Genomic DNA, 26,052 nt, shown 5'->3' on the forward strand with positions numbered 1-26,052 from the left:
CATGACATGTTAATTAACCCATTGGTTACTGATTTGTAATTAGCAATGTTTACCTTCTAAGCCACACTGCCTTATCACATATTGATATTTCAAGTATAATAGTTCAAGATCTGATATAGTCTTCAGTGATGCTTCTGATAGATGTCCTTCATTTTTTGCCATAAATCCAATTAGTATTTCTGTTGCCAAATGAATAGAAAGCTTAGAGTGTATTTTAAAATTTCCATTTCTCAAAGAGCAGGCCTCAGGAAGTATGCTAAAATCAGGGTATCCACATTTTACTTAAAAGTTACTTAAAACTTTATTCATAATTGGTATGGACCTAATAAGAAGTATTTACAGGTCAAGCAAAACTTGTTACAAAGAGGATGTTTATACTACCAGGAGTTCCCTTGTGGTACAGTGGATAAGGATCAAAGAAGATTTGGTACAAGTATTAAATGGAATACTAGCTATTAAAAAAGTACAAAATAATGCCATTTGCAGTAACATGAATATACTTAGACATTATCATAATAAGTGAACTAAGGCAGACAAAAACAAATATTTTATGACATCATTTACATATGAAGTCTAAAAAACAGGACAAATGAAGATAAGAAAAACAGACCCACACATAGAAAAAAAAACTTATGGTTACAAAACAGGAAAAGGTAGGGGAGGGATATATTAGGAGTATGGTGTTAAAAGATATATACTACCAAATATAAAATAAACAAATTATTTACTGTATACCACAGGGAACTATATTAAATAACGTCCAATAAACTGTAACAGAAAAGAATTGAAAAATGACCCCTATCCTGGGAAACTCCATATGCTGCCACGGGTTTGGCCATAAAAAGCAGAAAGAAAAAAAAAAAGAATTGAAAAATGATGTAAACATACATATATACATATAGATGTATAACCAAATGGCTGTGCTATACATCAGAAACTAACACAATATCAAGTCAAATATACTTCAATCAAATAATAAGAATTTTAGAAATATAATTTGGTTTAAATGTTATTTCACCCATCTAAAAAGGTTCTAGACTCCACCTTTTTTTTAAAGGCTTGAAACTTGGAACATCATTCACCTTAATCTGCCTCAGTGTACTGTGTGTTCTCAACGAAAATACAGGTATTGATGCGTAAATTTATAGACAAGACATATTACATACATGACTTTAATACTAATCCATATTTTTAAGCTCTCATGCTCTTACACACTCAACTGCCAGACACAAGTTTAAAGTGAAGAACTGCATATAACTTTTTAGTGGGAACTAATCAAAGTGAAGATGATGACCCAAGAAGATCAAGTTCCACTGATGTGACAGAATTCTACCTTATAGTCCCTGGCTCAGAAGAAGAAGCTCATCCCCGGGATGTGACAGAATGGACACCAAGGACTGGGCAATAGGAATGATCTTTTTGTTACAGACCACAGCTGGCCTCCTGGGGAATTGCTCTCTCCTCTACCATTTTCTCTTCCTTTACCTCACAGGAGGCACATCCAGGTCCACAGATCTGATTCTCAAGCACATGACTTTGGCCAACCTCTTAGTTCTGCTCTCCAAGGGAATCCCTGAAACACTGGCAGCTTTGGGGTCAAAACACTTCCTCGATGATTTTGGATGCAAACTTCTTTTTTACATTCACAGAGTGAGTAGAGGTGTGTCCATTGGCACCACCTGCATCTTGAGTGTCTTTCAGGTGATCATGATCAGTCCCAGGGACTCCAGGTGGGCACAGCTTCAGGGAAAAGCTCCCAGGTACCTGGGCACCTTCAGTATCCTCTGCTGGGTCTTGAACATGATGCTCAATATTTTTACTCCTTTTTATACAACTGACAGATGGAACGAGACGAGCAGAACAAAGTATATAGATCATTCCTACTGTTACTCAGTGGTTTACATCCAAAACACAGAGACCGTCTATGTGCCATTTGTATTATTCCATGATGGTTTCCGTTTGGGGCTGATGGTCTGGACCAGTGGTTCCATGGTTCTTTTCCTGCACAGGCACAAGCAGCGGGTCCGATACATTCACGGGAAAGTTCAGCCTGCTAGACCCTCCCCTGAGACCACAGCTACCAAGAGCATCCTTGTCCTGGTGTGCTTCTTTGTTTCTTTGTGGACGCTCTCCACTAGCATTCACAGTTGTCTTTCAGTATTTTGTAATCCCAGTTTCTGGCTGAAGGTCACTTCCAAACTAATTGCTGCATGTTTCCCATCTGTAAGCCCCTACATTCTCATGAGACAGGACTCCAGAATATGCAGGTTCTGCTTTGCTTAGAAGGGAATACAACCCCCCCCCAGTGCTATTCAAATATGTAAATCATATGCATATGGATAACAATTAGTTGATCATGGTTGCATCTCATTAAATGTATGACACTCACAAAATTTTGACATTACACGAGACAAACTGAGGTTTTACTCCAAAATGAACATCATCCACAGCAATGATAAGAGGAATGTGATGTAGTCACCAAGTTAACAGAGAAGCAATTCAATCTTTAATAATATTTCTCATGGAGGAGGTCAGAGTCTATTCCTGTTTAAACTGTGGTTCCAGAAACAATCTGGAGACTATGGAGAAACTATTACAATGTGTGGGAGCCAGAACAGGCTGCCCAAGTGTATGCCTCTGTGACATACTCATTATTGTAAATTAATTACCAAGAAATGATCAATGAAAGAGGGAGAATTGGACCCTCCTCTCAGTCTCTCTGAATGCAGAAAATAAATGTCCCATGGGAAAGGTATTAGGAACTTGAAAGACATCTTGTTACCAAAGATATAAAATTGAGGGCACAGAAGTTTTCTTACCTCTTTACTCATCTATTTCCCACGTCAACTCTGCTTAATTTATTTTTACTAAATAAGCACCTGAGCCCACGTTTCTGTGCCCCGACAGTTCCCCTCCACTTTAGCGTTTCTTGCCTGAAAAGCATAAAAGTTGCCTGCCTTGGCTTCTTCATAGGACCTAGTTCTATAAGATCTCTCTTGGCACGAATTTTATTCTTTTCTCCTTTTAATATAACTTACATCCCTTTTATTATTTGACCAGCCACAAGCACTCAAGAGAGGAATGCAGAATTTTTCCTCCTCCCCAACAGCTGGTGAGCCAGCAAGGAGACTGGCTGGATCCTATTTCCGACCCCAGGCAGCTGCAGTTGAGACCTTGGATCATTGACAAAGGTCAGCAGAAGGTAAAATTTTTCACCATGTTAGCCTCCCAGACCTCTGCCTGCAAGGTCTGCTGGAAGGCAAACTAGTGAGCGTCCCTTTTATGTCTCAATTTAAATTAGCAAGAAAAAATATTTTTAGAGAGTTCTTTAGGGTAGGCAACTCTGGTTTTGGTAAATGAATACTCAGGTTTTTAGCTGATCTTTCTTCCCAGAGGTAGTCACTGTTTTCCTTTGTTTCTGTCTGTTGTGTCATTTGTCACAAGTAGAAAGAACTGGAAGCAGATAGCATAGCATGTCCCCAGTCAAAGAGAACCAGGCATGGCTTTCTTGACATAAGAGAAGCCATTTTTCACTTAAACACTTTTGTGACCTAATAAGCCCAGCCACAATGCTTATCTTTGAACAGGTCTCAAAAATTAAAGATGATATGGGAAGATAAGAATCCAGAAACAGGAGTTCCCGTCTTGGGGCAGCGGAAATGAATCCAACTAGGAACCACGGGGTTGCGGATTCGATCCCTGGCCTCACTCAGTGGGTTAAGTATCTGGCGTTGCTGTGGCTGTGGTGTAGGTCATAGACGTGGCTCGGATCTGGCATTGCTGTGGCTGTGGTGTAGGCTGGCAGCTGTAGCTCCAACTGGACCCCTAGCCTGGGAACCTCCATGTGCCACGGGTACAGCCCTAAAAAGACAAAAGGCAAAAAAAAAAAAAAGAATCCAGAAACAGAGAAGAATGTATACATGTATGTGTGACTCAGTCACCTTGCTGTACAGTAGAAAATTGACAGAACATGATAAACCAGCTATAATGGAAAAAAATAAAAATCATTTAAAAATTTAAAAAATAAAAGAATCCAGAAACATCGTCTGCTCTCAGGCAAGAGAAGTAACAATAACAAAAACAATGTGTCGATTATAAAGATTCCCAGTTCTCTTTCAACAGTAAAGATTAACCAAGGACTTCACCACTAGATCAACTGGAACCTAAATGTCCATGATGTTGACATTTGCTGACCCTCTTGATGTCCATCAACTGAAGCTTAGACCATCCAAAGTCCTTCATAAATATGCATGTACCTTTAGCTTAAATCTTATAATAACAAGGGGAAATAAAATATGTTTTGGGATAAGATACTAAGGTACTAAGATGTTATTGTTAAGGAAAAACTGGGGTTTTTTTCCTAAAGCCAATTATTTCAACTAAAACGGACATAGAATATTGTCAAAGCTTTGTGAATCAAAAGAACGAAGTTTTGTTCTTTTTTTTTTTTGTCTTTTCAGGGCCGCGCCCGCAGTATATGGAGATTTCCAGGCCAGGGGTCTAATTGGAGCTACAGCTGGCGGCCTACACCAGAGCCACAACAATGCAGGATCCTTAACCCACTGAGCGAGGCCAGGGATTGAACCCGCAACCTCATGGTTCCTAGTCGGATTCGTTTCCACTGTGCCACGACGGGAACTCCAAGAAATAAGTTTAAAGAATATTATGTGTGGTTGGAACTGGCTAAGATTGAGATGAATATAATTAATTAAGTAAAAGGGTTTGGGTTTTGTCGCTGTTTGTTTTTTTAGGGCCGCACTCAGGGCATGTGGAAGTTCCCAGGCTAGGGATCTAATCGCAGCTACAGCTGCTGGCCTACACCACAGCCACAGCAACGCGGGATCCGAGCCGCATCTGCAACCTACACCACAGCTCATGCCAATGCCTGATCCTTAATCCACTGTGCTAGGCCAGGGAATGAACCCAAGTCCTCATAAATATTAGTTGGGGTCGTTACTGCTGAGCCCTGATGGGAACTTCAAGTCAAAAAGTTCTAAAAATAAACCAGCACTAAATTAAAGTTTGTGTTTTCTCTTTGTTAAAAAGACAAAATTCTCTTTCTCTATTGGTCTGTTCTCAATAGGAGATTGTAAACAAATGTTTCCAGAATTTTAATGTATTTTGTCTAGAAAAATAAAGATTATGTCTGTTGTCTTTATCAGGTCACTGCTTAGAAGAATGGAAATAAAGAGTGTTTTCAACATTAAAAAGCTAAGTCATTTTAAACTAATTAACTTTCTGCATTTGCCAGTAAATTCACTTAAATTAAATAGATGACTAAGGGCTTTTTCACAGTGAACGGTGATGCTATTTGACCAACTGTTTTTGAGGCCTCTTAAGGAGTTTCCTTGTGTCAAAGTGGGTTAAGGACCCGGTGTTGTCAACAGCAGAGACTTAGGTCAATGGTGTAGCTGTAGGCTTAGGTTCTATCCCTGGCCCAAGAATTTCCACATGCCACAGGAGTGGGGGCAGGGGGACTTCCCAAAAGGTAATTCTAAATAAAGTCTTACTAACTTGGACAATTTTGGGGTTTTCAGAGAACACCTGGAATATTTCAAAAGGTTTTTTCTCAGGAGTTCCCATTGTGGCGCAGCAGAAATGAATCCAACTAATTTTCATGAGGATGCAGGTTTGATCCTGGGCCTTGCTCAGTGGGTCGGGATCTGGCGTTCCCCTGAGCTATGGTGTAGGTCGCAGGCATGGCTAGAATCCCACATTGCTGTGGCTGTGGCATAAGCCAGCAGCTGTAGCTCCTATTCAACCCCTAGCCTGGGAACTTCCATTTTCAGTGTGTGTGGCCCAAAAAAAAAAGAAAAAAAAAAGGTGTTTGCTTTTTGTTTGTTTTTTCCTCTCCTTGCAAAACACATATATTAAATGGATTAGGTTTATTGTCAAAAAAAAATGATGATAAACTTTCTGTGTTCTATTGTATGGATAAATGCTATTAATACAAACGTTCTGGAAATTGTATGTAAGTCCTAAAATCTGAGTACATCCTAGTATAAAGTTATGAGTCAAAATTTTAGTTATTATCTTGAGCATCACAGAGCTAACCAAATTCCCTTGTTCATTCCACCAGATGATTTAGTCTTTTATCATTTACTGAACTTATTGACACAGATGCTTTTTTAAACTATTTTTTATTAAGTTACAATTTTGATTTACAATGTTTCTTCCATCTCTGCTGTACAGTAAATTGACCCAATCACACACAGTTCCCTGTGTTGCACAGTACAGCCCCATTGCCCATCCATTCTAAATGTAACAGTTTGCTTCCACCAGCCCCAAACGCCCCATTCATCCACTTTCTGCCAATGCGTTGTCTCTCAGAGGAATTCTGAGTACTCTGGAGGAAAACTTCCCAAGTACTTTATAATCATACCACTGAAAAGGATAAGAATTTACAGAACCCTACTAGAGAAATGAATGGCTTCATAGGTTTCTAATGTTAGATCAAGCAGAAAAAGAATTCCTTCCACATGGGAATAAATGAACTGAGGAAGATGATTAAAATTTTGGATGAGTTTGTATTGGAAATATTGCTGATTTTATTAATATTCTGTTTCTCCAGATTTAAGGAAATCTTGTTCTCTTTAAACTAACTATGCCTTAAGCAATTTGGTAAATTACACTTTGTAAGCAGAACTAAAGTGTTTATATTTTTCTCCCTACCTGAACCCTCCAAAATTCAGAAACTGTAGATGAGTGTTATTATTTGGGGGGGGGGAATACAGTTGTTTGCATAAGTTCAAAAAGAATCTGTTCTCCTTATAAAAGGATATAATTGGAATTTTGATTATATTACCAAAGGAATGTCATATTTTATAAAGAAATGCATAGACTCAGATATGACCAGACACTTGTAAGGTACTAAGGTTGACTTTAGGGAGTCAATAAAACCCTTTGGAAATGCAGCCTGGTACCTTGTTTAGACGGTTCCCAGCCCTCACCAGGTAAGTAAGAAAGGTTACTTCTTGGCAGAACCAGGAAACTCAGAATATTTGGAGGGCCTCAAAAAGGGGGGGGGGCTAGGATTCACTTACACCGATACGAATTTCAGACAAAAGCATGACAGTATATCTTTATTGGATGGCCATTAAAATGTCTGGAGAATCTTTATAAAATTTCAGCAAAGCAGGTTTTAAAAAGCCTGCATGGGGGAGGTGGGATCAAGATGGAGGAGTAAGATGTGGTGCTCACCTTCTACCACAAACATTGAGGGAAAAAAAATATACATGTAGAATGATTTGCACAGAACATCTACTGACCCCTGGCAGAAGACCTCAGACCTCTAATAAGGGCAAGAAACCCTCCCCATAACTGGGTAGAGCAAAGGGAAAAGAGAGAGAGAGAGGAGAAAAAAGGAATCAGGATGGGACCAGCACGCTTGAGAGGGAGCTGTGAAAGAGGAGAGGAATCCTCACCCTGGGAGGCCACTTAACTGACTAGGAGATCATCCTGGATGCAGGGGGAGCCTCAAAGCCTTGGAGAAAAGCACAGCAGCTGGACTGAGGAGGGCAATGCAGAGAGAGAGCAACATCACATCTCATCTGTATGTGTCTGGCAAGTGGGACGTCAAAACCATCACACAGAAAAGGGGTTGAGATATTGTTTTGATAACATTCCTGGAGAAATCACTGTCTCCCTATAGGCAGTACTTCATCCTCACTTGGTGATTTGCATGGCACTCAGGGTCTGGTCCAGTGGCTACATGGCTCTCCTTTGGTACAGACATGAGCAACAGATTGAACACATTGTAAACATTTAATAAACAAAAACTTCAATTAAGTAGAGTTGGGAGTTCAAAAGAAGGAATGCTCATATCCTGTAATGATAGCAGAGCCCAAAAGGAAGAAAGACTCCTTTTCTTTCCTGTAAATGACTCACCGATAAAAAGCCACAGACCCTTGGTGCACCATCTCTCCCATCTTCCTTTCCCTCTCTATTAAGATCTTCTTTTCTTGCCCCATGGGGAATTGCACATGGCACACCGTGGCTTACACCCCAAGCTGCCATTCTCTGCAGATCTCAACATTTGGCAGATTCTCTCAGGTCAACATTGCTTTCCAGACCATCATGATCTGCCTTCAGAATTCCAGGTGGACAGAGCTTAAAGTGAACTCTCTTAAGTCCATTTTGTCTCAAGACCTGAAACAATTCGTCATCATTTTAATGGCCCATTGAGAAGAGAAGACTCCCACTGGCTAAAGGGCTGGTAAGCAAACAGAAGCAGGACCCACAGTTGAGTCCATTGTCACTCACTGCTTTTCTCACCAAACCTGGAGTTTGCAGGTACATCTTTTCTCTGAATTTGAGCTCATATCTTCTTTGAAGCTCCCTAGGCATTATTCAGTCTACTTAAAGCTTTCGCTTTTGTATTTAAGACCTCGTTCTGTATTGGAGTACTTGTTTGGCACTCTGATCAGATTTGACATCAGACTGTTTAACTAAATCCAGCTAGCCTTCATTCAGCCTGTTTCCTCCAGAACAGGGGTTTCTTCTCCTGAAGCTGGCTTGCCTTCAACCCATCCCTTCAGGAACAGGAGTTGTTTCTCTGAAATGGTGCCAGGTTTTTCAGACTTCTGCCTGAAAAACCTTTGGGAAGTACTCATTTCTACAGGCCGGCTGAAGCCAAAGCCTTCCACCTGATCCTCCAGGACCAAGCTGTCTCATTGAGACTGGCAGGGGTTGGCTTGTCAATTCCTTTAATTGAGCTTTTTGTACTAGAAGATCTTTAAGTTGGTTGAAAATTTTTTCTTTTTTTTTTTTTTCCCACTGTACAGCAAGAGGGTCAGGTTATCCTCACATGTATACATTACAATTACATTTTTCCCCCACCCTTTCTTCTGCTGCAATATGAGTATCTAGACCAAGTTCTCAATGCTATTCAGCAGGATCTCCTTGTAAATCTATTCTAAGTTGTGTCTGATAAGCCCAAGCTCCCGATCCCTCCCACTCCCTCCCCCTCCCATCAGGCAACCACAAGTCTCTTCTCCAAGTCCATGATTTTCTTTTCTGAGGAGATGTTCATTTGTGCTGGATATTAGATTCCAGTTATAAGTGATATCATATGGTATTTGTCTTGGTCTTTCTGGCTCAGTTCATTCAGTATGAGATTCTCTAGTGCCATCCATGTTGCTGCAAATGGCATTGTGTCATTCTTTTTTATGGCTGAGTAGTATTCCATTGTGTATATATACCACCTCTTCCGAATCCAATCATCTGTCGATGGACATGTGGGTTGTTTCCATGTCTTGGCTATTGTGAATAGTGCTGCAATGAACATGCGGGTGCACGTGTCTCTCTTAAGTAGAGTTTTGTCCGGATAGATGCCCAAGAGTGGGATTGCGGGGTCATGTGGAAGTTCTATGTATAGATTTCTAAGGTATCTCCAAACTGTTCTCCATAGTGGCTGAACCAGTTTACATTCCCACCAACAGTGCAGGAGGGTTCCCTTTTCTCCACAGCCCCTCCAGCACTTGTTATTTGTGGACTTCTTAATGATGGCCATTCTGACTGGTGTGAGGTGGTATCTCATGGTAGTTTTGATTTGCATTTCTCTAATAATCAGGGATGTGGAGCATTTTTTCATGTGTTTGTTGGCCATCTGTATATCTTCTTTGGAGAAATGTCTGTTCAGGTCTTTTGCCCATTTTTCCATTGATTGATTGGCTTTTTTGCTGTTGGGTTGTATAAGTTGTTTATATATTCTAGAGATTAAGCCCCTGTCCGTTGCCTCATTTGAAACTATTTTCTCCCATACTGTAAGTTGTCTTTTTGTTTTCTTTTTGGTTTCCTTTGCTGTGCAAAAGCTTTTCAGTTTGATGAGGTCCCATGGGTTTATTTTTGCTCTAATTTCTATTGCTTTGGCAGACTGACCTGAGAAAATATTCATGATGCTGATGTCAGAGAGTGTTTTGCCTATGTTTTCTTCTAGGAGTTTGATGGTGTCCTGTCGTATATTTAAGTCTTGAAGCCATTTGGAGTTTATTTTTGTGCATGGTGTGAGGGTGTGTTCTAGTTTCATTGCTTTGCATGTTGCTGTCCAGGTTTCCCAGCAATGCTTGCTGAATAGACTTTCTTTTTCCCATTTGATGTTCTTGCCTCCCTTGTCAAAGATTAATTGACCATAGGTGTCAGGGTTTATTTCCGGATTCTCTATTCTGTTCCATTGGTCGAAAATTTTTTCTTAACTCTACAGAAAAACCTCTAAGACATGGGATACCAGTCATCTAAGTATTCTGTCAACACACAGGGACGATGGCCAATTTTATGTTTAAAAACTGGGATCCTTTCTCATGTGCATTTCTAACTAAATGGACACATTAGAATAGCAATGGCCATTATAGGAAATTTAAATCCTTAATTTCCTTAAAACCAAATTGGATGACAATAACTTAAAAATATCCAGAACCTAGTGCAATGCTCATTTGGAAGTTTTACCACGTTACTGGGAATCTAAAATTGCCTCTATGCAAAATAAGACGTTAAAATCAATGGAAGCAAACAACTGATTAAAGTAAGATACAATGGGGCGGGGGTGGGGGGGAGTAAAATAAAGTGGCTCCAGAAACTACAGGCTCTGCTCAGGGTCCACCTCCTATGTGTACCTTGGCTCCTTGTGGCCAGACTCTGCCTCTGTCACCATCTTCTATTTTTCCTTCCATGCCACACACTTATCCACTCTCCTCTTAAAACCCCAAACCACTTTTCTTCCGAACATCCCATTTTCTAAGCTTCAATTTGTAAAAACATAAACAACGTTGGTGAACAACAATAAAGTGCAATAAAACAACAATAAAGTGCAATAAAACACAGGGTATTTCCTTCTAAGTGTTTCCAGCAGTCACCGTGTGGGAACCTGTGAGGTCTTCCCAGAATGGATCCCCATCCCCACCCCCCCCACTCAGGTCCTTCACCTAGTTTCTTTCTTTTTTAATCTTTAGAAGCTTTAGTCAAAGAACTAATTTAATCAGAGAAGGGGAAAAAACACAGAGAAAAAGAAAACAATAATAATTCTGCCATTACACAAAGTCAAGAACCTTCAGTTCTTCATACACTATACATAATATTCTGAGCCATGTCCTTGGAGCTGTTTTGCAGGTGCCAAAGCCCCCACTGCTGGAAGAAGTCAACTAGATGCCGCCCACAAGCACGAAGACCCCAGACTGGTTGGAACCAGATAGTTGATGATACTGACTCCCAGTGACCTCACCACCAACAAATCAGGAAAATGTCCATGAGCTGATCACGCCCTGTTCCTCCAACACTGTAAGATTCCATGGAGTTCCCGTCGTGGCGCAGTGGTTAACGAATCCGACTAGGAACCATGAGGTTGCGGGTTCGGTCCCTGCCCTTGCTCAGTGGGTTAACGATCCGGCGTTGCCGTGAGCTGTGGTGTAGGTGCAGACGCGGCTCGGATCCTGCGTTGCTGTGGCTCTGGCGTAGGCCGGTGGCTACAGCTCCGATTCAACCCCTAGCCTGGGAACCTCCATATGCCGCGGGAGCGGCCCAAGAAATAGCAACAACAACAACAACAAAAAAAAAAAAAAAAAAAAAAAAGACAAAAGACAAAAGACAAAAAAAAAAAAAAAAAAAAGATTCCTCACTACCCTCTAACTGGGGAGGTGGGGTCATAGTCCTTGAGGCATTAGCCTGCTGTGTTCACCTCTTTGTCTGGCAATGAAAGCTACTTTTTCTGTTTCCCCCAACTCTGTCTCTGCATTTCCATTTGGAATCGGGGTACGGAGTCAGCCTATGTTACGGCAACAACCTTCACTCACTTCCAAATATGAAAAGCCAGCAAAAGAAAATACCTAACACTTGCACCCTCAAATACAGTCCCCACTACAAGGGCTCCAGTATCTGCTGGAGCACATACTCCCTGAGTCAGCAGTGTTCAGGGAAGCAAGCAGAAAAACCCCCAATGCCTATTTTGCACTCACCATGGCCCAAAGCACTTCACATGTCTGCCGTGGGTTACTGCACCTTCCTCAAAACCACCCCAAATCCCTATTTCCCTACTACCTGTATGGGTTCCCAAGATTATGCACACTTACATGTGCTGTTTCTCACAATCCCATGAATGCCTGTACCCTTCCATGTTCCCCTACCCACCAGGGTGCTCAGGGCTACTGATGCCCTGCACCCATCTGGAAACATTGTTTTCGATCTTAATTACCTTTGCTAAAGGGGGGTGAGGATCAGGGCAGAAGCAAGGAAATTTTTCTTCCTGTCCTGTTGCCAGAGATCAAAACTCAGATCTCTCATCTTCTTCATGATCTGAGTACAAGTATGGACATATTTTGGGCACTGTGACTCCCTCAGTTTTGGGCTTTGGGCAAGGACTTGCAGGAGCCCAATGTGACACTGTGCCCTTCCAGCCTTGCCCACCTTCCTCCTGTTTCTCAGTGCCATGGGTCACAGTCTTCATTCCTGGTTTGAGGGGAATCTGCCCTATGTTGCTGGCAAACACTCTTTGCTCTTGAATTTAGGAAGTACCATTGACTTCCCTGATAGGCAAGGAATGGTAAAATCAGACAATTTAGACATATGATCCCACTACCTTTCTGTGTGAGAAATATCTTTAAATTTCCTTCTATGGATATTCTTCTGTTTAGACCTTCAACCCCTTCTGTGAGGTGAAAGGGAAAGTCCCTATTCATAAAGTGTAATTTGCTAGCAATTTTCCATTTCACCTAGATTTCTAAATTAACTGGCAGTGAGTTGTGCAAAAAACTCCAGTGGTTTCTATGTTACGTGCTATGGTCTACAATTTGTTTTATATTATAACAAATTACTGCATCAGGCTCTACATTTTACTTGTTATTCTTTGAAAATCCTTCCCAATTTCTTGCTCATAATCTAAAGTAAGGCACAGATCAGTGGTCTCAAAAATAGGGAGAAAACATGTTTTTCATAAAAGTACTTGCAAAGGAGCAAACTATATAATGAGACACATGAAATTCCCTTCCAGGGCTTCCTGTGTCAGCTCAGTGTTTACTGATGCTTCCATTTGAGGCCCTGTCTACCTCCAGGAATCAAGGGGGAAAGAGCCTTTCTAAAATATTAAAATAGTCCCTTTGGAAATAACAACTACAAGCTTTTAATTGTTGTTGTATAATTAGTAACTGGGAAAAAATAGGTTTTCATAAATATCCTCCATTCCCCAAGCCTGTCTCCCATCATGGCAGCTCCAGGTGAAAAGGTAATTGCAATCCGGAGGGGAGGGGAGGTCACAGACCACAATCCATATCTAGGGGCCTGCCTTCCTCCCTCCCTGTCACAGGAGCAGGGGGTTGTGACCAGCACACTGAGCCCACGGTCTAGACAACCAGGGGAAGGCAAGTGAGTATTTGCTATTTCAGCCTGAGGGCAGAATCTGCAAGAAACAGGGGGTATTAGGAGTCTGCATAAGTGATTAGACAGGAGAAAGTGATTTCTTCTGGTTTGAAGGAAGCCAGTGTCAAAGCAACACAGAAGGAGGAATAAATCTGAAGACTGAGCTGAGCTGTCAGAGAGATGAGGATGCTAGACCAGGCTTCAGTTCCCAAGGCCTCCTAATGTTGCTTAGTGTATCCTTAGCAACAGGGATTGTTACTTTTCAATCCAAACAATATCAAACCTGATGTTGAATCTAACTACTGACTGGAGTTCAGAAACCTATCTGTAGTCAGGTTATGTCCTGTATGATTTCCACAGAAATCATAGAGGACATTATTAGAATCACTATAGGTGTGCCACTAGCAATTCTATTATTATCAAAAAGTAGAATAAATCTACAGGAATTATTTAATCTTTTACAGAAACAGTGTATATGATTGTCAGTTGCTGGAACAGATATACTTTCTCTAACCCTTGGAAATATAGAAGTGTTTAACAAAGATATTAATAGTTTCCTACTGAAAACATCCATTGTTGCTTGATTGTGGTCAGAGAATTTTCCATTAAATTAAGGAAGGGGAATTTAAAGCAATGGTAACTTCAAACATGGGTTTCAGATAGCAGCTATCAAGCATAAAATTATAATGTCATCTATTCTCTGGTTTTAAAACATTCTCATAGTTGGAAACTTTACAACTTCACTTGTACATAAAATATATCGCAGCTTAAAATTATAATTTTTTGTACATGCCATATATTAATGTTTCACAAATCTTGTACTTGTTAGTACCTTTGAGGTCATGTTAACAGATTAGTTTAGGATTTGATATTAGTAATATTTATTTCCTTGCCACATTACCTTATCACACATTAGTATTTCAAGTATCACAGTTCAGGGTATGACATGGTATTCAGCGATTCTTCTGGCAGATGTCATTCCACTTCTGTCATAAAATCAATTAGTATTTCCACTGCCAAATAGTGCATTTTGTTTGTTTGCTGGCCTCGCCCACAGCATGTAGAAGTTCCTGGGCCAGGGACTGAACCATTACCACAGCAGCAACTCGAGCCACTGCAGTGACAACACCAGATCCTCAACACACTGTGCCAGCAGACAACTCCATTATGCTGGGGGGTTTTTTTTGTTCTTTTTTTTTTTTTTTTTTTAATTTTTGTGGCCATATCCACAGCATATCAAAGTTTCTAGGACAGGGATTGAATCCAAGCCACAGCTGCAACACCACCAGCTCCTTTAACCCACTGTGCCAGGCTGGGGATGAAACCCTCTCCTCTTCAGCTGCACAATCCACTGCAGTCAGATCCTTAGCCCACTGCACCACAGTGGGAACTCCCATTACAGTGTGTTTTTTACTCAATGAATTTTATTACATTTATAGTTGTGCAATAATCATCACAACCCAATTTTACAGCATTTCTATCACAAACTCCCAGCCCATTTCCCGCCCTCCCAACCTGTCCCCTTTGGAAACTGTTTTTCAAAGTCTGTGAGTCACTATCTGCTCTAAGTTCATTGTATCCTTTTTTTAGATTCCACATATTAAGTGATAGCATATGATGTTGGTGTCCATCTAACTTCACTCAGCATGATAATATCTAGGTCCATCTATTTTGCTGCAAATGCTATTACTTTTTTCTATGGCTGAATAATATTCCATCGTGTATATGCACCACATCTTCTTTATCCACTCCTCTGTCCATGACATTTAGGTTGCTACTATTTCTCGGCTATTGTATACAATGCTGGAATGAACACTGGGGTACATGTATATTTTCAAGCCATGGTCTTCTCTGGATAGATGCTCAGGAGTGGGATTGCTGGATCAAATGGTAATTTTATTTTTAGTTTTCTGAGGAATCCCCATACTGTTCCCACAATGGTTACACCAATTTACATTCCCACCCTCTCCAGCACTTATTGTTTGTAGACTTTTTGATGATGGCCATTGTGACTGGTATGAGGTGGTACCTTACAGTGGTTTTGATTTGCATTTCTCTAATAATGAGTGATGTTGAACATCTTTTCTCGTGTATTTTTGCCATCTGTATGTCCTTCTTGGAGAATTGTCTGTTTAGATCTTCTGCCCATTTTTTGATGGGGTTGTTTTTTTGGTAGTAAGCTGCAGGAGGTATTTATATATTTTGGAAATTAATCAAATTAATCCCTTGTCAGTCGCATCATTGGCAAATATTTTCTCCTATTTTGTAAGTTGTCTTTTCATTTTGTTTAGGGTTCCCATTGCTGTGCAAAAACTTTTAAGTTTAATGAGGTCCCATTTATTTACTTTTGTTTTTATTGTCATTACTCTAGGAGGTATATCTGAAAAGATATTTCTATGATTTATGTCAGAGTATTTGGCCTATGTTCTAAGAGTTTTATAGTATCCTGTCATATTTAGGTCTTTAATCCATTTTGAGTTTATTTTTGTGTATGGTGTTAGGAAGTGTTCTAATTTCATTCTTTTACATGTAGCTGTCCAATTTGCCCAGCGCCACTAATTGAAGGGACTCTCTTTTCTCTATTGTATATTCTTGCCTCCTTTGTCATAGATTAGTTTAATTCTGGGCTTTCTATCCTATTCCACTGATCTATATTTCTGTCTTTGTGCCAGTACCATATGGATTTGATGATTATTGCTTTGTAGTATAGTCTGAAGTCCGAGAGCCTGATTCCTCCAGCTCCATTTCTTCTTTCTCAGGATGGCTTTGGCTATTCTGGGTCTTTCGTGCTTCCAAACAAACTCTAAAATACTTTGTTTGAGTTCTGTGAAAAATGTCCTTGGTAATTTGATAGGGATTGCATGGAATCTGTAGATTGCCTTGGGTAGTATATACATCTTGACAATACTGATTCTTCTAATCCAAGACCATTGTATATCTTTCCATCTGTTTGGGTCACCTCTGATTTCTTTCATCAGCATCTTATAGTTTTCAGAGAACAGATCTTTTGTCTCTTTAGGTAGGTTTATTCTATTTTGTTTTGTTGATGTGATGGTAAAGGGGACTGTTTCCCTAATTTCTCTTTCTTTCATTGTTAGTATATAGAAATGCAGTCAATTTCTGTGTATTAATTTTGTATCCTGCCACTTTACCAAATTCACTGATGAGCTCTGGTAGTCTTCTGGTAGTGCCTTTAGGATTTTCTAGGTCATGTCATCCGCAAATAGTGATAGTTTTACTTCTTCCTTTCCAATTTGGTTCCTTTCATTTCTTTTCCTTCTCTGATTGCCCTGGCGAGGACTTCCGAAACTATGTTGAATAGTAGCGGCAAGAGCAGACATCCTTGTCTTGATCCTGATCTCAGCAGGAAATCTTTCGGCTTTTCACCATTGAGAATGATGTTAGCTGTGTATTTGTCATATATGGCCTTTATTATGTTGAGGTAAGTTCCCTCTATGCCCACTTTCTGGGAGGTTTTTATCAGAAATGGGTGTTGAATTTTGTCAAAAGTTTTTCTGCATCAATGGAGAGTATCATATGGTTTTTATTCTTCAGTTTGTTAATATGGTGTCTCACATGGATTAATTTGCAGATATTGAAGAATCCTTGCATCCCTGAGATAAATCCCACTTGATCACGGTACACAATCTTTTTAATGTATTGTTGTATTCAGTTTGCTAGTATTTTGCTGAGGATTTTTGCATCGATGTTCATCAGTGATATTGGCCTGTAATTTTCTTTTTTGGTGGTATATTCATCTGGTTTTAGTATCAGGGTGATAGAGGCCTCAGAAAATTAGTTTTGCAGGGTTCCTCCCTCTGCAATTTTTTGGAATAGTTTCAAAAGGTTAGGCATTAGCTCTTCTCTAAACATTTGGTAGAATTCACCTGTGAAGCCATCTGGTCCTGGACTTTTGCTTATTGGAAGTATTTTAACCACAGTTTCGATTTCAGTACTTGTGATTGGCCCATTCATCTTTTCTATTTCGTCTTGGTTTAGTCTTGGAAGATTGTACTTTTCTAAGAATTTGTCCATTTCTTCTACGTTGTCCATTTTATTGGCATATAGTTGCTTGCATTAATTTATTACAATCCTTTGTATTTCTGTGATATCTGTTGCAACTTATTTTTCATTTCTTTTTTTTTTTTTTTTTTTTTTTGCTATTTCTTGGGCCGCTCCCACAGCATATGGAGGTTCCCAGGCTAGGGGTCCAATCGGAGCTGTAGCCACCGGCCTACACCAGAGCCACAGCAATGCGGGATCCGAGCCGCGTCTGCAACCTACACCACAGCTCACGGCAACGCCGGATCGTTAACCCACTGAGCAAGGGCAGGGACCAAACCCGCAACCTCATGGTTCCTAGTCGGATTCGTTAACCACTGCGCCACGACGGGAACTCCTTATTTTTCATTTCTAATTTTTTTTTATTTGTCTTTTTTTTTTTCTTGATGAGTCTGGGTAATTGGTAATTTTATTTGTCTTTTTTTTTTTCTTGATGAGTCTGGATTATCAATTTGGTTGATCTTTTCAAAGAATCAGCTTTTACTTTCATTGATCTTTTCTGTGGTTTCCTTCATTTCTATTTCATTGATTTCTGCTCTGATCTTTATGATTTCTTTCCTTCTCCTAACTTTGGGTCTTGTCTGTTCTCCTCTCTCTAGGTGTTTTAGGTGTAAAGTTAGGTTTTTTTATTTGATCAGCTTCTTGTTTCATGAGGTAGGCTTGTATTCCTATAAACTTCCCTCTTAGAATTGCTTTTGCTGCATCCCATAGATTTTGGATTGTTGTGTCTTTTTTTGTCATTTGTTTCTAGGTATTTTTTAATTTCCTCTTTGATTTCTTCAGTGATCCTTTGGTTGTGACTAGTGTGTTGTTTAGTTTCCACTTGTTTGTGGGGCTTTTTGCAGTTTTTTTCTTTCTGTTGATTTCCAGTCATATAGCATTGAAGTTGGGAAATATGCTTGATATTATTTTAATTTTCTTAAATTTACTGAGGCTTGATTTGTGGCCCAGAATATGATCTACCCTAGAGAATGTTCCATGTGCACTTGAGAAGAATGTGTATTTTACTCCTTTTGGATGGAATGTTCTATAAACATGTATTAAGTCCATCTGGTCCAATACATCATTTAAAGCCTGTGTTTCCTGGCTAATTGTCTGTCTGGATGATCTGTCCACTGTTGTAAGTGGGGTGTAAAAATCCCCCACTATTATTGCGTTATTATCAATTTCTCCTTTTAAGGTTGTTGGCAATTGCCTTATACATTGAAGTGATCCTATGTTGTGTGCATACATATTTACAGTTGTTATATCCTCTTCTTGGACTCATCCTTTGATCATTATGTAATGTCCTCCTTTGTCTCTTATAATATACTTTAAGGTCTATTTTGTCTAATATGAGTATTGCCACACCAGCCTTCTCTTGATTTCCATTTGCATGGAATATTTTCTTCCATCCTCTCACTTTCAATTTGTTTTGTTTTGTTTTGTTTTGTTTCCTTTTTAGGGACACATCCATGGCATATGGAGGTTCCCAGGCTAGGGGTCAAGTTGGAGCTGGAGCCACTGGCCTACACTACAGCCACAGCAATGCAGCATCTGAGCCACATCTGCAACCTAAACCACAGCTCATGGCAATGCCAGATCCTTAACCCACTGAGCAAGGCCAGGGATCAAACCTGCATCCTCATGGGTGCGAGTCAGATTCGTTTCTGCTGAGCCACGATGGGAAATACTCAACTTTCAATTTATATGTGTCCCTAGAACTGAAATGGGTCTCTTGAAAACAACATACATATGGGTTTTGTTTCTGTATCCATTCAGCCAGTCTGTTTTTTGGTTGGGGCATTTAGTCCATTAACATTTAAGTTAATTATTGATATGTATGTTCTTATTGCCATTTTATTAACTGTTTTGGATTTGGTTTTGTTGGTCTTTTTTATTATCTTCTTCTCTTGTTTTCTGCTCTTGTGTTTTGATGACTATCTTTAGAGTTGTATTTGGACTGCTTTTCTTATTTGTGTCTGTATCTATTGCATATTTTTGGTTTACACGTATCTTGAATTTTGATATGGGAGTCTATATATATATACAAGATTAAACATTTTAAGTTGTTGGTCTCTTAATTGCAAGTGCATCTCCAATATCCTGCATTTGTACACTTCTCATGATTTCTGATTTTGGTAGCCTATTTGTGTGTGAATGATTTCCTACCTTTACTATATGTATGCCTTTACCAGAGAGTCCTGTCATTTGTAATATTTTTGTTTCTATTTGTGGTCTTTTCTTTTCCACCTAGAGATGCTCCTTTAGTATTTGTTATAAAGTTGGTGTAATGGTGCTGAATTCTCTTAGCATTTGCTTGTTTGTAAAGCTTTTGATTTCTCCTTCGAATCTGAATGAAAGCCTTGCTGGGTAGAGTAACCTTGGTTGGAGGTTTTTTCCTTACAACACTTTAAGTATATCAGGCCACTATCTTCAGGACTGCAAAGTTTCTACTAAAAAATCTGCCAATTACCTTATCAGGGTTCCCTTGTATGTCATTTCTTTTCCCTAGCTGCTTTCAATAGTTTCTCTGTCTTTAATTTTGGTCAGTTTGATTAATATTTGTCTCAGGATGTTCCTCCTTGGGTTTTTTTTTTTTTCATATGGTATTTGTTATGCTTCCTGGATTTGAGTGACTGATTCCTTTCCCAAGTTAGGGACATTTTCAGCTCTTACCTCTTCAAATATTTTCTCTGGCCTTCTATCTCTTCTCCTTCTGGCACTCCTATAATATGGATGTTGGTGTGTTTAACATTGCCCCAGAGTTCTCTTAGACTATCTTCATTTCTTTTCAATCTTGTTTCTCTTTTTTGTTCCACATCAGTGGTTTTCATTAGTCTGTCTTCCACCTCACTTATTCGTTCTTCTGCCTCCTGTGTTCTGCTGTTCATTGCTTCTAGTGAATTTTTTATTTCAGTTATTTTATTTTTCATCTATGCTTGTTTAATCCTTAAATTTGGTATTTCTTTGCTCAGTGTTTCTTGTAATTTATCAGTCTTTGCCTCTAGTTTATTTCAAAGATCTTGGATCATCTTTACTGTCATCAGTCTAAAGTCTTTTTCATGGAGATTGGTGATCTCCAGATTATTTGGCTACTTTTCTGGGGGGGTTTCTTGCTCGCTTATCTGAGTCATAATTCTCTGCTTTTTCATTTTATATAGATTTCTGGTGTGGTCTCTTTTGCAGACAATAGAGTTGTAGCCTCTCTTGCTTCTGATGTCTATCCCCCTTGTGGCTGAAGTTGGTACAGGGGTTTGCTGTAGGCTTCCTGATGGGAGTGACTGATGCACTGGTAGGTGACGCTGATTCTTATCCCTCTGGTGGGTGGGGCTCTGTCTCTGGGTGAGATTAGAGGCAGCTGTGTGCCTGTGTGGTGATTAGGCAGCCTGTTTGCTGATGCATGGGGCTATATTCCCACCCAGGTTATTGTTTGGCCTGGGGCTTTTCAGCCCTGATGTGTAGGGTCATATTTTTCCAGAATGGCCATGTCTAGAGGGGCACATGCTGATGATTATTCCTGAGAACTTTGCCTCCAATGTCCTTCCCCCACAACTAGCCAGAGTCACCCCATTTCCCAGGAGATCCTCCAAGAACCACAATCAGGTCTGACCCCGATTACTATGGAGTCTCTGCTTTGCCCTGGAACACAGCACCCATGAAAGCCAGTGTGCACCTTTCAAGAATGGAGTTTCTATTTCCCCCAGTCCTGTGGAGCTCCTGCACACAAGCCCCAATGGCCCTCAGTGCCAAATGCTCCAGGGCTCTTTCTTCCAATGCCAGATCCCCAGGCATGGGAACCTGACATGGTGCTCAGAACTCTGATTCCCACAGGTGAGTCTCTGTGACACAGTTACTTTCCAATCTGTCGGCCAACCACCCAATAGGTATGGAGTTGCTTATATGGTGTAATCGCCCCTCCTACCATCTTGATGTGGCCTCCTCTTTGTCTTCTGAAGTAGGATATCTTTTTTGATAGTTTGCAGTCTATTTGGTTGAAGGTTGTTCAGCAGTTGTCATTTTTTTTGCTTTTATGCGAAGATAAGCTCTAGTCCTTCTACTCTGTCATCTTAATCTTAATCCCATCTCAGTGCATTTTTAAAATACAACTTATAATAGAGCAGACCCCTAGAATTATCAGTGTATCTACATTTTTATTAAAATTAAAAATTTTGTCCATAATTTTATTGACCTATACAGTATTTAAAGATAAATGGAAACTCGTTACCAAAAAAAATCTATTTTAAAAATACTGCTGAGAATTCCCTGGTAGTCTAGTGTTTAGGACTCAGCACTTTAACTGCTGCAGCCCAGGTTCAATCCCTGGTCTGGGAACTGAGATCCCACATGAAGACACTGCATGTCACAGCCAAAGAAGAATAATAATAATATTTTTTAAATGTTAAAATGACTTCCAAACCTAAAATGAAATGAAAAGAAGATACATAAATATTTTAGTTAAAAAGCTAACTAGCTTTGTTAAAATATCATTGTGCCTAAATGCACTATTATTTTACCAATCTAGCATGGTTCACACCTTCATCTTTTTTAATTTTTTTTGAAGTCCAGTTGATTTAACATGTTAATTTCTGCTGTAGGGCAAGATGCAGATTTACATATATAAAACAATATATAAACAATTATATATATATAGTTTTTCATATTATTTTCCATTATGGTTTATCACAGGATATTGAATAGAGTTCCCTGTGCTATATCTTGTTGTAGGACCTCGTTGTTTATCCATTCTGTACCTAACAGTTTGCCTCTGCTAATCCCAGCCTTCCAATGCTTCCCTCCCCTACCTGCCCTCTTCCTTAGCAAGCATGAGTCTATTCTCTATACCCTGAGTCTCTTTTTGTCTCATTGATATGTTAAAATGTCCTATTTTAGACTTCACATACAGAGGATATTGTAAGGTATTTGTCTTTCTCCTTCTGACTTGCTTTGCTTAGTATGATAATCTCTAACTGTATTCATGTTGCTTCAAATGGCATTATTTCATTCCTTTTTATGCCTAATATTCTATTTTGTGTGTTCGTATAAACACCATATGTACTTTATACATTCATCTGTTGACGGAATATTTAAATTGTTTCCATGTCTTGGCTATTGTAAAAAGTGCTGCTATGCATATTTTCACATTATACTTTTGTCTGGGTATATGCCCAGGAGTAGGATTGCTGGATCATATGGCAAGTCTATTTTGAGTTTTAGAGGTACCACTATAGTATTTTCCATAATGGCTGCACCAGCTTACTTTCCTATCAAGAATGTAGGAGAGTTCCTTTTTCTCCACACCTTTTCCAGAATTTATTTTTTGTAGATGGATTTTTTTTTAACGATGGCCATTCTGACTGGTATAAGGTGGTACCTCATTGTAGTTTTGATGCTCTGATGATTAGCAATTATGAGCATCTTTCATGTGCTTACTGGCCATCTCATATATTGGTTAATTTGGACAAAATGTTAACCTTTATTTGTCTCAGTTTTCTATAAGTTTTCAACAAAAACACTAGTACTGACCCTCACATGAATATATGAAGAGGACAAGTTATATTATATACATGTTTCTTATATGTGGATCCATAGTTTGTGAAGATCTTTCACTGTTACACATTCAACTCTCAGACACCTGTTGAAAGGGAAGAACTATATGTAACTATTTTTCAGTAGGAATGAATGAAAGGGAAGCCTGTGCCTGAAGAAGGTCAAGGTCCATTGATGGGATCAACAGAGGTCTGCCTCATATCCCCACACAGGATTCTCTGGCTCCAGAACAAGAAGCTCATCCCCGGGATGTGACAGAATGGACACCAAGGACTGGGCAATAGGAATGATCTTTTTGTTACAGACCACAGCTGGCCTCCTGGGGAATTGCTCTCTCCTCTACCATTTTCTCTTCCTTTACCTCACAGGAGGCACATCCAGGTCCACAGATCTGATTCTCAAGCACATGACTTTGGCCAACCTCTTAGTTCTGCTCTCCAAGGGAATCCCTGAAACACTGGCAGCTTTGGGGTCAAAACACTTCCTCGATGATTTTGGATGCAAACTTCTTTTTTACATTCAGAAAGTGAGCAGGGATGTGTCCATTGGCACCACCTGCATCTTGAGTGTCTTTCAGGTGATCATGATCAGTCCCAGGGACTCCAGGTGGGCACAGCTTCAGGGAAAAGCTCCCAGGTACCTGGGCACCTTCAGTATCCTCTGCTGGGTCTTGAACATGATGCTCAGTATTTCGGTCCCTCTTTATACAACTGACAGATTGAACAACACAATTATGACAAAGAATATAGTCATGGCTACTGTTACGCAGTAGTTGATGGCAAAATCAAAGAGACGGTCTATGTGTCATATATATTATTCCGTGACGGTTTCCGTTTGGTGCTGATGGTCTGGACCAGTGGTTCCATGGTTCTTATCATGCACAGGCACAAGCAGCAGGTCCGATACATTCATAGGCACGACCAGTCTGCTAGACCCTCCCCTGAGACCACAGCTACCCAAAGCATCCTTGTCCTGGTGTGCTGCTTTGTTTCTTTATGGACACTTTCCTCTATCTTTCACACTTGTGTGACAGTTTTTAACAATCCCAGTTTCTGGCTGAAGAACACTTCTAAGCTCATTTCTGCCTGTTTCCCAGCTCTAAGTCCCTATATTCTCATGAGCCATGACACCAGAGTATCCAGGTTCTGCTTTGCTTAGAATGGAATACAAAATCCCCCAAAGCCATTGAAATAGGTAAGTCATATGAATATAGATAAGAGTTGTTGGTTATCCATTCATCTTGTTAAATATATATGACATTCAAAAAATATTGACATTACAAGAGAGTGATACATAAGACAAACTGTTTTACTCCTAAATGCGTGTCACCATCCAAAGCAATGATAAGAGGAATGTGATTACTTACCAAGCTCGTAGAGATGCAGTTCCATCTTTACTAATCTTTCTCACAGAGGCGTTCAGAGTCTATGCATTGTCTAAACTGTGGTTCCAGAAACAACCTGGAGACTATGGATAAAACTATTTAGAAATGTGTTGGGAATCCACAGCAGACTGTCCCAAAATAGACCTCAATGGCATATTGATTCCTTTGAATTAAATATACTTAAGAAATGGCCAATGCGACAAGCAAAATAGACCCTCCCCTCTGTCTTCCCTAGAGCGGAAAAAAATTTCCCAGGTGAAAGCTACCCACCCTCTACCAGGAAGTTGAAAAACCATCTTTATCACTAGAGAGAGGGAATTCAAGGCCAAGAAGCCTGTACAAAAAGATCTTGTTACTTCTTTATTAATTTGTTTCCCAACACTGCTTACTTCTTTTACTAAATAAGCAACCAAACCCAAGTTGCTTTGTGCTGTCAATTCCTCTCAAATACTGTTCCTTGTCTAAAAAGGCTAAGAACTGCCTGATGTGGCTACTTCTCAGGTCCTATTTCTAGAAGACACCTCTGGACACGCACTAAATCCTTTTTCTCCTGTGAATCTGTCTCGGGTCAATTTGATCCTTAGGCCAGCCACAGGAACGCAAGAGAACTAGAGGGGGATATTTACTCCTCCCCAACATTTGGAGAGCCAGCACAGAGATTGGTCAGACCCATTTCCTGCCTCAGGCAGCTACAGATGAGAGATTCTGGGACTTTGACAAAGTCCAGCTGGAAGGAAATTTGTTTGTTTTTGATTTTTAGGGCCACACCTACAGCATATGGAAGTTCCCAGGCTAGGGGTCCAATCAGAGCTGCAGCTACCAGACTCTGCCACAGCCATAGCAACACAGGATCCAAGCCAGTATGTGACCTACAGCACAGCTCAGAACAACACCAGATCCTTGACTCACTGAGTGAGGCCAGGGATCAGACCCACCTCCTCATGGATATTAGTCAGCTTCGCTTCCACTGCACCACAACAGGAACTCCAAGAGGGAAGATTTCTTGCCACATCAGTCTCTCAGATCTCTGCCTGCATAGTCTGCTGGAAGCAAAGTGGTGAGAGTCCCTTTCCTAGCTCTCTAAATTTAGAATAGCAAGAGGAACGATTTTGTAGCTAGTTCCTTAGGACATAATGATTCTGGTTTTGATTAAGGAGTACTTTCAGGTTTCATTCATCTTTTCCTCCCAGTGGTGGACACTGTTTTTCTTTTGTTTCTGTCTGTAGGGTCATGTCTAACAAGGAGGAAGACCCATAGGGCAGAAAAGCAGGCAGAGGCTCTTTACCTTCTTTTTTTTCTGACTTTTTAGGGCTGCTCCAGCCACATATGGAGGTTCCCAGGCTAGGGGTCTAATCAGAGCTGTAGCCGCCAGCCTACACCACAGCCAGATGCGAGCCACTTCTGCAACCTACACCACATCTCACAGCAATTCTGGACTCTTAACCCACTCAGCAAGGCCAGGGGTCGAACCTGCCACCCCATGGTTCCTAGTCAGATTCATTTCCGCTGCACCATGATGGGAACTCTAGGCAGACACTCTTTATAGCCTGCAGTTGGACGTGCCTCACAGGCTGGTGGGTGAACAGTTCTCATTAGATGGGAAACAACAGAGACCTATTTTACCATTCATTTTTTCATGAAAAACCAGGTGTTTTGGGTGTTGTGTTTCTTGTCTTGTGCTATGGTCTTAATCCTTGGCTTTATGACTGGAGAGAATACTCTCTCTGGCTTAGCCA

At 40.2% G+C, this 26,052-nt stretch overlaps 1 protein-coding gene and 1 pseudogene across 1 annotated transcript; both read left to right on the forward strand.

Annotated features, from left to right (window-relative positions):
- LOC110261364 (vomeronasal type-1 receptor 4-like) lies at window positions 1,384-8,507 on the forward strand. The gene is made up of 2 exons (XM_021097566.1): window positions 1,384-2,263; window positions 8,458-8,507. The coding sequence occupies exons 1-2, from the start codon at window positions 1,384-1,386 to the stop codon at window positions 8,505-8,507; spliced, it is 930 nt and encodes a 309-aa protein (XP_020953225.1).
- LOC110261365 lies at window positions 23,164-24,090 on the forward strand (annotated as a pseudogene).

Source organism: Sus scrofa, chromosome 6 (assembly GCF_000003025.6).
Source record: "Sus scrofa isolate TJ Tabasco breed Duroc chromosome 6, Sscrofa11.1, whole genome shotgun sequence".
NCBI lineage: Eukaryota > Metazoa > Chordata > Mammalia > Artiodactyla > Suidae > Sus > Sus scrofa.

Coding starts and splice junctions, on each gene's coding strand:
- LOC110261364 (XM_021097566.1), top strand. CDS start 1,384: ATGGACACCAAGGACTGGGCAATAGGAATGATCTTTTTGTTACAGACC. Junction 2,264..8,457: donor GAGACAGGACTCCAGAATAT/GCAGGTTCTGCT, acceptor AACTAAATCCAG/CTAGCCTTCATTCAGCCTGT.